Source organism: Populus nigra, chromosome 9 (assembly GCF_951802175.1).
Source record: "Populus nigra chromosome 9, ddPopNigr1.1, whole genome shotgun sequence".
Taxonomy (NCBI): Eukaryota; Viridiplantae; Streptophyta; class Magnoliopsida; order Malpighiales; family Salicaceae; genus Populus; species Populus nigra.
Window position 1 is genome coordinate 15,830,034 of NC_084860.1, and position 13,306 is coordinate 15,843,339.

Below are 13,306 nucleotides of genomic sequence, written 5' to 3' on the forward strand. Positions count from 1 at the left end.
CCACAGATTGTAAATTTCTCCGTCTACTTTGATTTTTATCTCTTTATGACAGTAAAGGCCTATAAAATATCTGTCCAATGCACGGAAATGCAGAACTTATGAACCAAATATACAAACAACTCTCATTTCTGAAGTTACGATACCCTCTCACCGCAATGCGGAACGGTTGCTTCCTGATCCCTTTCACAGTGATACTATGGAGCAGTTTTGTTGTGACCTTGGTGGCTGATAGAGTAACCAGCATTACCACTGATCAAGATGCTCTTCTTGCCTTGAAAGACCACATCGTTAATGACCCTCAAAACCTGCTGACCACCAACTGGACTGCTACTACCTCTGTTTGCGACTGGGTTGGTGTCACTTGTGGAACTCGCCACCGTAGGGTCAGAGCCTTGAAACTCTCTCACATGGGTCTTACAGGTACCATCCCTCCACACTTGGGAAACTTGTCCTTTCTAGTTTTTGCCACCTTCTATAATAATAGTTTCCGTGGCTCTCTCCCGGACGAGTTGGCTAAGCTACGTAGGCTAAAATACCTAAGCTTACAAAAGAACTACTTCGGCGGGAAGATCCCATCATGGTTTGGGTCCTTTACTAGGCTCCACACGTTGTCTCTAGCTAATAACAGTTTCACTGGTGCGATTCCACCGTCATTATTCCACCTCTCAGAGCTAGATGGCTTGGACTTGTCCAACAATGATCTTCAAGGGCACATTCCAGGAGAGATTGGCAAGCTTCCCAAGTTGAGGATACTGTATTTGAGTCATGCTGGCCTTTCAGGTTCCATCCCCTCTGCAATCTTCAACATTTCTTCATTGCAGGACATTGATCTTACTGGAAACATGCTCTCAGGTTCCATGCCCTCAGCTAATGTCACCATGTCCTCACTTCGGATTCTTGACTTTGGTTTCAATAATCTAACTGGTAGCTTGCCATCAAATTTGTTCAACAATCTTCCCAATCTGGAAGGATTGTACTTGAGTTGGAACCTATTTCATGGCCAAATTCCTGCAGCTTTATTTGGATGCAAACAACTGAAAAATCTCTCTTTGTCTTATAACAATTTTGAAGGAAAGATACACAAAGATATCAGAAATTTGACAGTGCTTGAACAGCTATATCTTGGCTACAACAAATTTAATGGTAAGTCTTCTCTATTGGCCTTGCAATGGAAATGATATGAACAACACTTTAATCAGAATCTATTCTTTGTCCAGGACTTTTGAACAGCTAAACTTTATTTATTTGTTTGTAAATGTTACCAAATGGAGATATTTTAGCTTTTTCATCGCAAAGTACTTTTGACATTCAATCTATGAGTCTTTAGTCGGCTTTTAACCTCACCACCAAACTAACCGAGAAGAAAAGCATAAATATTTATATGTTACTTCTGCTTTGCAGATGTAGAGGTCTAAGTAGAATTTTTATGTTGCAGATGCAGAAATGCTGTTGTCCATCAGCGAGGTTCTCAGTTTGGAGTTACTTAACCTAGAAAATAGTGGCCTAACTGGTCCAATTCCCTCTGCTATTGGAAATCTGACCCTTCTACGGAATATTGGCCTAATGGATAACAACCTGACAGGTATGGTACCCTTCTTTCTGTTTTGTGCTATCACTACTTTTCACCATTAAAATAGTAAAACTTCAAGTGACGTATGATTACAAGTGTTTTAACTGTGGCAGGAACAATTCCACCGGAGATTGGTAACCTAGTGAATCTAGAGATAATCACTTTGTCAATGAACAGGATTGGTGGCCCAATTCCCGTCAGAATCTTTAACATCTCAACATTGAGATCTATCGAAATGACGGGAAATTATCTCTCAGGCCATCTTCCATCAAGCATAGGTCTCCAGCTTCCAAATCTTGAGCGACTTATCGTAGGAGGAAACGAACTCAGTGGTCCATTCCCTGTCTCTCTCTCCAACGCTTCTGAACTCCTTACACTGGAATTGAGTTCAAACTTTTTCTTTGGTCCTATTCCTGATGCATTTGGCGATGATTTAAGGAACCTAAGATATCTCAATCTGGGGAATAATAATTTTACCAGCAACTCTCTATCTTCAGAGTTGAATTTCTTAACGTCTTTGACAAATTCCAAGAATTTGAGACTAGTATTACTGAGCCTTAATCCATTGAAGGGGACTCTCCCGATTTCAGTAGGAAACCTCTCTTCTTCCCTCGAAAACTTTGTTGCTGATAGTTGCCAGATTGAAGGCAGTATACCCGAAGGAATTGGCAACTTGAGTAACTTGGTACGTTTGAGTCTAAAAGACAATGATCTGAAGGGAACCATTCCAACTACAATTGGAAGATTAAGGAAGCTCCAATCTTTATCAATTTCAGGAAATAATTTAGAAGGGTCCACCCCATCTGATTTGTGTGATATAGAGAGTTTGTCTTTCTTATATCTTGGGGAGAATAAGCTAGTTGGATCAGTGCCTTCATGTTTAGGCAATGTCAGTTCTCTAAGAGAGTTATCAATGGGCGCCAACAATCTTACATCCACAATACCTTCGACCTTATGGAGACTAAAAGATATCCAGCTACTACAGTTATCATCAAATTCTTTAAGTGGCTCTCTCCCACTAGATATCAGCAATCTGAAGGTTGTAAGGCATTTAGATATATCAGGAAATCAATTATCAGGTGAAATCCCATCTAGCATCGGGGACCTCAATGATCTAGCTTATCTCTCTTTGTCCAATAATAGATTGCAGGGGCCTATTTCTCGATCATTTGGTGACATGGTAAGCTTGGAATTCTTAGATTTATCAAGAAATAATCTCTCAGGAGAAATTCCCAAGGACATGGAGAAACTTACATATCTTAAATATTTCAATGTGTCTTTCAATGGACTTCAAGGGGAAATACCTGGTGGAGGACCATTTAAAAAGTTCTCAGCTCGATCATTTTTGGGGAATGAAGCATTGTGTGGTTCCCCTCAGATGCAAGTCGAACCATGTAAGACTAGAGGTCGTCATCAATCGAAGAAAGCAACTGCAAATGTATTTAAGTACATTTTACCAGCGATTGGAGCTGTAGGAATGGCTATGGCCTTTACTGTCCTCTACGTAAAGCGTGGCAGTAGGAATGAGAAGAAAAAACAAGGAGATTTTCCAGATTTAGCAACATGGAGAAGAGTTTCATTTCAAGAGCTTGAGAGAGCAACCGATGGATTTGACGAGGTCAACTTGCTAGGTACGGGGAGCTTTGGCTCAGTTTACAAGGGGTTGTTCTCAGATGGAGCGAACGTTGCTGTAAAGGTTTTTCATTCGCAGCTAGAGGGAGCATTCAAGAGTTTTGATGTTGAGTGTGAGGTGTTGCGCAGCATCCGCCATCGAAATCTTGTGAAAATCATCACAAGTTGCTGCAACATTGACTTCAAAGCCTTGGTGCTTGAGTTCATGCCTAATTGGAGCCTTGAAAAGTGGTTGTATTCCCACAACTATTTCTTGGATCTCCTACAGAGGTTGAACATTATGATTGATGTTGCTTCGGCACTTGAATACCTTCATCATGGCAATGCAACGCTCGTGGTCCACTGTGATTTAAAGCCTAGCAATATCCTGCTTGATGAGATTATGGTCGCTCATGTGAGTGATTTTGGCATTGCTAAACTCCTCGGCGAAGGGCACTCCATCACACAAACAATGACACTAGCTACTGTTGGTTACATGGCACCAGGTAATGCTCCAATTTTGTTGTTTCATCAGAACTTACACGAAAAAGGAAGTTAAGATCTAATGACTAAATCACACATTCTTCTTCTCCCTATTTCCCCCTTTTCATTCATACTAATGACTAAATATAATTTGCATGTAGAGTATGGATCCGAAGGGATTGTTTCTGTCAAGGGTGATGTGTATAGCTACGGTATTCTGCTGATGGAAACTTTTACTAGAAGAAAGCCCACCGATGAAATGTTTACTGGGGAAACGAACTTGAAACTTTGGGTCAAAGATTCATTACCTGGTGCAGTAACTCAAATTGCAGATGCTAACTTGAAAGATCATGGAAAATATCCTGCTGCTAAAAAAGATTGTCTGTCATCCATTCTAGAATTGGCCCTGCAATGTTCTGCAGAACAGCCTGAGCAGAGGATAGATATCGAAGATGCTCTCACTACTCTCAAAAAGATCAAAGCAAAGTTTCTAAAGGATTCGCGAAGGATTGAAACTTCATATATTTAGTTAAAAATTTTGTCCCTGTCTGTCTCTTTTCAGAAGTCTGCACCAAGTGTCCTGTAAATCTCCATTCTTGTAGTAAATCTTAATAGCAGAACCTTGGTAATGTGATCACCAAACAACTGTAATGAATAAGAAACTTCATCAGATATGCTAGCGAGAAAGAATGTGTAACAATCATTTCCAGTCGTTTTTCGTTCTACCATTCAATCTCCACCGTTCCTCATCATATATAGCTACTATTGCAAATACTACTCATCTTCAATTTTGTACCTTTTCTACCATTTATTTGCATTAAGAAGTTGTTCAATCCATCCACTGCATCGCTTAGTTCACCAAAACAACATGTAACCAGTGAAGACTCCCACAAGCATTCGGTAACCATATCAACCAAAGCAAATCTCCAACTAGATGGAGCACTTGATAAAGGTTATATATCAAGTATAATTTATTTTTTAATGATAATGCATCTTGTTGGCTCTATTGCTCAATATATTGAGCTTTATTTCTCCAACTATGATATTGGATTTAGTCTTAGGTGTTAGATTGATTGCAACTCAAGTTTTTTTTAAGGAATAATTTAACTTTTGAAACTAAATTCTATACCCAAGAAGTACTTTTGAACAGTTAGCTCTTAAATACATTGAAACACTTTGTATCCACGCCTAAAAAAAGCCCCGGACCTCCGGTAAACTGGATAATCATACACAAGTGGACGAGAGATGCTCCTAGCGTGTCTTTGCACTAAAATCTTAATTTAAAATGATCCTATATATCATCTCTATTCCATCTAAGACAAACTTGCTAAACAATCCATGCCACCACCCTTGGCTTGAGCGCATCCAGCACACCAGACCTCCCACAATTCCATATTTTTCCATGAATAGGATTTTCCGAGCACCTTCACAACTTGCAGCAATCATTGAAAAATTATTAACACAATCATAGTCTTGTAACTTTGAGCTTACTTTTTGGTTATTCTCTTTTCCATTTTGATTGCACTTTACCTGAAAGAGTTAGATTATTTCCTTATAAAAAAGACTTGAAGTTTTAAGATTGTAATCTACTCTTGTTAATGATTGTAGGTTTCAATCTTTGTGAATGAAAGTGCAAATCACAATATTTTACTTGAGCATTCGATTATGATCTTTTGTGTTTAAGTTTTAGTTTTAATCCTATAAAAAAATTCATATGGGTTTGGACTTTGAGCCCGTTAAAACAAATAATAATAATAATAATAATAATAATAATAGTTATTCCTAACTGCTCATTATAGAATTATAAAACTATAAAAGAAATTCAATTGAAAAAAACAACAAAAAAATATTATTTTTGCTGCTATGGGTAAAATTGTCATTACAAAATTGAATAATAGAAAGCCAATCTTAATTATTCTTAAAAATAAAATTTGATTAATTATTGACCAGGGGTATTTTTAGATTTTCAGTATAGTGTAATTATTACACTTCTCTTAGAAGCAAAAATTCTATAACTTGTGTCAAAGGGGCTGGGGGCTTTTAAGTCCTTTCATTTTAGTTTTTTTGTTAATATTACATGGAGTGAGGGGCAATATAGTCCTTTGATAAATAAAAAAAAGTTTTTGACATGTATAACACACATACAAGTGAATCGGAGGAGCTAGTGCCCTTCAGACAATGCATGTGGGCTTCTCCAGCAGCCAAACATTGTTTTCTATGGAAGTATTAAGAGTAGCACACCGAGATTTTCAAGGTGGCAGGACGCTTGTTTGCGGCAAACTAGCGGTGTTGCTCTAATTAATTTTTTTTTCTTCTCTCTTTTTTTTCTTTCTTCTCCTTAGAAAAAAAGTTTTTTTATTTATTTTTCATATCTGATTTGGTCATCATTTTTTTTATTGCTATTCGATTTCTTTTTTATATTTCTTTTCTTATTAATTCTTTTCTTCATTTTAGTCCTTCATCATTTGGTTTCATTTTATTTTTGTATCAAATTTAATTTTCATTCTTTTAATTGCTTTTTTTTATCCTTTTCCTAATTGAATTTTGTTTTCAATTTTATTCCTTACCATTTTATTTTGATTTATTTTTCTGTCAAATTTGATCCTCATTCTTTTAATTGTTATTTGTTTTTGTTTTGAATCCTTTTTTTATTGCCTTTTTTTTGTCTTTTAATTTGTCTTTCATATCCAATTTGGCTCTTGTTTTTTTATTGCTATTTTTTTTTATCTTTTTTCGATTAATTTTTTATTTAATTTAGTCCCTCATCAATTGTTTTCATTGAAATTTTATATCAAATTTGGTCCTCATGCATTTAATTGCTATTTATTTTTTGTTTCTTAATTGAATTTTATTTTCAATTTCATCTCTTAATATTTGTTTTTCATGTATTTTTATGTCGAATTTGGTCTCAATTCTTTTATTTTCTATTTATTTTGTTTTAGATCCTTTTTTTATTGCCTTTTTCCCTCCAATTTCATCCATTGGCATTTTATAATTGAGAATTTTACTTTATTTTTTTAGGGTTTTTCTTTTATGATATTAGTCTCGGACTCATGACAAGGGTCACAGGTTTTGGATATTAACACGAATTGATTTCATTTTTTTAAGTTCTTTTTAAATTTGATTTTTTTTCATTCTCATCTCTCAACGTTTGATTTATTGGAAATTAGTCTTCGCGTATTTTTTTTGCTTTCTTGTCTACAATGTTATCTCAATCTTATGTCTATGGTCGCGGGGTTATCTAGTTAACCCGAGTTAATTTAGATCTTTATTTCTGTTTTTTTTCAATTCCGCCTTTCGATATTAAGTTGTTTCATATTATGCTTCATTGTTTTATTCAACTTGCTTTTAACGGGGCTATCTTGATATCACGACTTGTTTACAAATTTAGCATGCTAATTTGAATGGACTCGAGTCAGATTTTTTTATCTTTTTTTTCTTTACTAATTTTTTTATCAGTTTATTTATTGTAATTTTATTTTTTATTTGTGTTATCTAAATTATATGAATTTATTAAATTCAGTCCAGTTAATAAGTTGAGTTTTAATTTTTATTTATTTATTTGGGGAAGCTTGCGTTGCCTTAGTAATTTTTTTTTTTTAATGTGGAAAAAGTTTGGGCAACAATGACGCGTATCACCTGTCTAGTCTCATCCATCAAGGTGGTAGCTGAGATTCTTTCAATTATTGTACTTTTCAAACAAATCAACACAACCAGCCAAGAATGAAAGACTCAGGCTCGTCACTTTCGTCGGTGACCTAGAATTGGTGGCATTCACCGACTGTAAAGTGGACTTTTGGGGCATCCAGGGCACCAATCATCAATTTGTTTTCATGTTCTCATGGAATTTTTTAATCATAAGGGGTATCTCTCCACCGGGGTATAACATAAGGATAATGATGAATAAAGGCAATATTTGCACTAAAAAATTGTATTGCCTAGGATGGGATTGGGTTTTTTCCACTTCCAAGCTTTGTTTCTCTTAAGTGCTACACTACTAAATTTCACCCCTTTCAGAATTTCAAGTGTCTCAGCCACCACCTTTAGTAATTTCACAGACAGGCTTGCCCTGCTTGACTTCAAGTCCAAGATAATCCATGATCCTCAAAACATCTTTGGTTCATGGAACGATTCTCTCCATTTTTGCCAGTGGCAGGGCGTTAGGTGCGGCCGCAGACATGAGAGAGTTACTGTCTTAAAGTTAGAGTCCAGTGGCTTGGTGGTCGAAGGTGAGGTTCCAACAAAAGGAGCTTTTGGAATGTTGGTGGGAGGAACCACTGGTGGTGTGAAGGCGGCTGGCGGCTGCGGCTGGTGGCTGGCGGCTGGCGGCTGCGGCTGGTCTGTCATAGCTGGTGGCTGGCTGGCCGGTGGTTGCCTTCCTTGACCTTCTAGATTGAGTTTAATATTCAACAAATCTCCCCTTTAAACTTCAAACGAAGCATGGTACAGGAGTTTGAGATGACTGACATTGGTTTAATGTCACATTTTCTTGGTTTGGAAGTAACGCAGAAAGAAGAAGGGATTTTTGTATCCCAAAGCGGTTACGCCAAAGATATTCTTGAAAGGTTCAAGATGGAAAGCTGCAATCCGGTATCAACTCCAGTTGAGAATGGAGTGGAATTGAGGAAGAGTAAGGTTGGGAATGTCGATCCAACTTACTTCAAAAGCTTAGTAGGAAGCTTAAGGTACTTGACATGTACCAGACCGGATATACTCTACGGGGTCGGACTCGTCAGCAGATACATGGAGACACCAGACCAGTCTCATTTGAATGCAGCCAAGAGAATTCTTCGCTACATCAAAGGCATAATGAATGAAGGTATGTTTTATACCTCAAGTAAAGACTTTAATCTTGTAGGCTACTCGGATAGTGATTGGGGTAGCGATCTGGATGAAAGGAAAAGCACAACAGGGTTTGTCTTTTTCATGGGAGACACATCTTTCACATGGTCATCCAAGAAGCAATCGATTGTCACATTATCAAGCTGTGAAGTTGAGTATGTTGCTGCTAACTCAGCCGTATGCCATTCAATATGGTTAAGGAATATGCTGAAGTTTTTGGGATTTCCTCAAGAAAATCCTACGGAGATTTATATAGACAATCGATCAGCAATCGCATTGGCAAAGAACCCAGTGTATCATGAGAGGAGCAAACACATTGATACACGTCATCACTTTATTCGGGAACATGTGAAGAATGAAGAAGTCCAACTAATATCTTGCAACACAAATGATCAAGTTGCAGACATCTTCACAAAGCCTTTGAAGAGAGAAGTATTTATCCGATTAAAGTTCATGCTTGGCATGACATCCCTCGATTGAGTTTAAAGGGGAGATTTGTTGAATATTAAACTCAATCTAGAAGGTCAAGGAAGGCAACCACCGGCCAGCCAGCCACCAGCTATGACAGACCAGCCGCCAGCCACCAGCCGCAGCCGCCAGCCGCCTTCACACCACCAGCCACAGCCGCCTTCACACTTGAAGGTTGAATTTTCTTGTTTTGAATTCGTGTATAAATAGCAAGCTGAGCTTATGCTATTATGTGTGGGAGAGTAGAGAGAATAGAGAGAAACACTAGAGAGAAAGAGAGGGTGTGTATTTATAAGCTTTTTGTGTATTGTTAAGCTTGTCTTCTTGAAATAAAACTTTGTGTTTTATCCCCTCTGAGTGTTTCAAAGCCACTACCAGTGGTTCCTCCCACCAACATGGAAATGCTACTGCTATATCAGTTGATGGAAATAAGAAGCTTTGTGGAGGCATATATGAACTTAAGTTGCCTAAATGTAACTTCAAAAAGTCCAAGAAATGGAAAATACCTCTTTGGCTAATATTGCTATTAACAATAGCATGTGGTTTTCTTAGGGTAGCTGTTGTGTCATTTGTTCTGCTTTATCTGGCGAGAAGGAAAAGAAAAGAGCAATCTTCGGAATTGTCATTGAAGGAACCACTGCCAAAAGTTTCTTACGAAATGCTTCTTAAGGCAACTAATGGGTTCTCTTCAGATAACTTAATTGGTGAGGGTGGCTTTGGTTCTGTGTACAGAGGAATCCTTGATCAAGACGATACAGTGGTCGCAATAAAGGTTCTAAATCTTCAAACTCGAGGAGCTTCCAAGAGTTTCGTGGCTGAGTGCGAAGCATTGAGAAATGTACGCCACCGAAACCTACTAAAGATCATCACTTCTTGCTCAAGTGTTGATTTTCAAGGAAATGAATTTAAAGCTCTAGTTTATGAGTTTATGCCCAATGGAAGTCTCGAGATGTGGTTGCATCGAAATTCAGAAATAGATAGTCATCAGGATGAACCTCGACATCTGGATCTTCTCCAGAGGATTGACATTGCCATTGATGTGGCTTCTGCACTTGATTATCTTCATAACCACTCCCACATGCCCATCATTCATTGTGATCTGAAGCCAAGCAACATTCTTCTTGACAGCAACATGACTGCCCATGTTGGAGATTTTGGTCTTGCAAAACTTAGTCCAGAACTCACAAAAGAGCAGCTCTGTTGGATTAAAGGGAACCATAGGATATGCTCCTCCTGGTAAAACTAAAATGTTGGAATGGAGGATGTACTTACTACAAGATTACCTTTTTTAAAAAATAGGAACAATTACTACTGCCTTTTTCTAATGTAAAATTCTTGAATGCAGAGTATGGCCTTGGAAGTCAAGTTTCAATTTACGGAGATATTTACAGTTACGGGATCTTATTGCTGGAAATGATCACGGGGAAGAGTAAAGAGAAAGATTACAGACAATGCTTCAAAAGCTACTTTGAATAGATGAGAATGGTTCCTTATATTTACAATGACAGAGAGTCTATATAAGGAATGTTCAAACGTTTATGCTGAATCTATGCTACCATTACAGCTGTGGTTAATGAGCATTGTATTTGGTGTAATTACAAATGAATGACAGGATAATTAGCATGATTGTAGGCTAATTGTGTGTTGTTTCATGATCTGTAGAATCCTCCTTGATACGCCCCCGCAAGATTGAGCTTCCATCAGCAAGACCAATCTTGGTTCGTAATAACTCAGTACGCTGCCTGGACAATGGCTTTGTTAAGAGATCAGCTAACTGGTCTTGAGTGTGAACATGGTGGACCTGAAGACTACCCTTCTGTACCAAGTCACGGACAAAGTGAAGATCGATCTGAATGTGTTTCATGCGCGAGTGATTAACAGGATTGAAACTGAGATAGGTTGCACTGAGATTGTCACATAGCAATTGGGGACAGTGTGGGGCAGGAACGTCTAGTTCTGTTAGAAGAGTGGACAGCCACACAGTTTCAGAGGCCGCAGTGGCAAGAGCTCGATATTTAGCCTCGGTTGAGGATCGTGCAACTGCCCGTTGCTTCTTGGAACTCCATGAAATAGGATTAGAACCTAGGAAACTGATGTAGGCAGATGTAGACGTGCGATCATCAACGTTGCCAGCCCAGTCAACATCAGAATACGTCCGTAAAGCTGTGCTGCCAGTCTTGTGGAGCTGAAGACCATGATAGATGGTGTGTTTTAAGTAGCGAAGGAGTCTTTTAGCGGCAATCCAGTGTGTTATTGTAGGCCTGTGCATAAACTGAGATAGTTTATTAACAGCAAACGAGATATCAGGACGCGTCAACGTAAGATACTGGAGGCTGCCAATGATGCGACGAAAATGGGAACTATCCACAGCAGCGGTGCCATCATCCAGTTGAAGAGATTGAGTGGATGATAGAGGAGTGGAGACATTTTTCGCACCACTCATACTGGTAGTTGCTAGAAGAGCACACACATACTGATATTGAGACAGAAGCAAGCCAACTGGAGTGGGAATAACTTTAATGCCTAGGAAATAATGAAGGGAGCCCATGTCTTTGAGGGAGAACAGGGCACCAAGTTGTTGAATAACAGAGTGCACAAATGATGGAGCATTCCCTGTAATGACAAGGTCATCCACATATACCAAGAGATAGCAGATAGTGGAGCTGTTCTTGTAAATGAAAAGAGAGGAGTCTGCCTTGGAGTTCTGAAATCCCAGCTGAAGAATGACAGATTTAAGAGCAGTATACCAAGCCCTCGGGGCTTGTTTGAGGCCATAGAGTGCTTTGTTTAATCTGCAAACATAATGAGGCTTGAACAAATTCTTGAAACCGGGGGGCTGCTGCATAAACATAGTTTCAGTTAGTGCACCATTTAAAAAGGCATTGTTAACGTCCATTTGCCTCAGTTCCCATCCATGCATGACAACAATAGAAAGAACAGTCCTAATGGTGGCTGGTTTAACCACGGGACTGAAAGTCTCGTTGTAATCAACACCAGGACGTTGATGATAGCCTTTGGCGACTAATCGAGCTTTAAAACGATCCACTGATCCATCTGCTTTGCGTTTGGTGCGGAATACCCACTTACAACCCACTGGCTGACAATCTGAAGGAGGTGGAACCAAGTCCCAGGTGTCGTGTTTCATAAGAGCAGTAAGTTCATGAGACATGGCAAGACGCCAGTGAGGCTGAGACAAGGCTTGACTCACACTAGTTGGCTCAATGGTTTGAGGGAGGGGATATTTGGATACGGTGTTGAGTTGCTTAGGCTTGAAGATTTGGTTCATGGATCTGGTGGTCATGTGATGGGTGCGGTGGAAAGGTTCAGGTGCTGCAGCAAGGAGAGGGTGAGAAGAGTGAGAGGAGGCTGGAGGCAAACTAGAAGTGGGAGCAGAAGGTGATGGGGAGGAGCTAGGCATATTAGCAGGGTGAAGCTCAGGGGAAGAGGAAGAGGGGTCGAGATTACCTGAAGAGAATGTAACGATGGCAGGGGGACCTTCCTGGTGCTGGCAGTTCTGGTTTGAAGGGGGAGGAACAGGCACCGAGGGAACATGAGGGAGAGGAAGCCATGTGGGAGATTCTGAGGATGTGGGAGGTGCAGAAGAAGGCACAGGAGTGGATGGAGGGAAGAAATATTGATGTTCATCAAATAGCACGTGTCGTGAAGTAAAAAAAAATTTTGTTTTAGGTTAAAAACATTTGTATGCATTTTGCGTTAAAGAGTAGCCAAGAAAAATGCAAGTTTGGGATTTGGGCTGCATTTTATTTGAATTATAGGGTCGGGTAAGCAGGTAGCAAATACACCTAAATTTTTTTAGTTTCAAATAATTTGGAGGTTGACCAAAAAGAACTTATAGTGGTGATTTGCCATGGAGAAGGGGTGTGGGTTGCCGATTTATGAGATAAGACGCAGTTTGAAAGGCATACAGCGAATACGAAAAATCAAGATGTGCATCATGAAGAAGAGTAAGACCTGTTTCAACTAGATGACGGTGGCGACGTTCAGAGACACCATTTTGTTGAGGTGTGTGGGGAGCAGTGGTATAGTGGGATATGCCATGAGTTGAGAGATATGATTTTAAAGCAATGAATTCTCCACCATTATCAGAATACAGTGTTTTGATAGTTTTTTGAAAATGATTTTTCACAACCTTTTTAAAAAGTGGGAAAATGGTAGAGACACCTGATTTTGTGACCATTGGATAAAACCATGTATATTTAGTATAATGATCCACAAAAATAAGATAATATCTGGATCCATCAAGACCAGTATAACTAGCAGGACCCCACACATCAGTGTAAATAATATCAAGTGGTGCATGGCTTTTAAGAC

General features: G+C 38.9%; 1 protein-coding gene and 1 pseudogene across 1 annotated transcript; both read left to right on the forward strand.

Annotated features, from left to right (window-relative positions):
- The first annotated feature begins 111 nt into the window (after positions 1-111).
- LOC133703379 (probable LRR receptor-like serine/threonine-protein kinase At3g47570) lies at positions 112-4,334 on the forward strand. Its single transcript, XM_062127860.1, has 3 exons — positions 112-1,143; positions 1,684-3,687; positions 3,826-4,334. The coding sequence occupies exons 1-3, from the start codon at positions 156-158 to the stop codon at positions 4,191-4,193; spliced, it is 3,360 nt and encodes a 1,119-aa protein (XP_061983844.1). The 5' UTR covers positions 112-155; the 3' UTR covers positions 4,194-4,334.
- Positions 4,335-8,104: 3,770 nt separating this feature from the next.
- On the forward strand, positions 8,105-10,450 carry LOC133702797 (probable LRR receptor-like serine/threonine-protein kinase At3g47570; annotated as a pseudogene).
- The last annotated feature ends 2,856 nt before the right edge of the window (positions 10,451-13,306 follow it).

Bases quoted from the DNA above. Each gene is read 5' to 3' on its own strand.
- LOC133703379 (XM_062127860.1), top strand. From the start codon at position 156: ATGCGGAACGGTTGCTTCCTGATCCCTTTCACAGTGATACTATGGAGC. The intron at 1,144-1,683 runs GTAAGTCTTCTC...TAACTGTGGCAG, and splicing joins TGGCTACAACAAATTTAATG to GAACAATTCCACCGGAGATT. The intron at 3,688-3,825 runs GTAATGCTCCAA...ATTTGCATGTAG, and splicing joins TGTTGGTTACATGGCACCAG to AGTATGGATCCGAAGGGATT.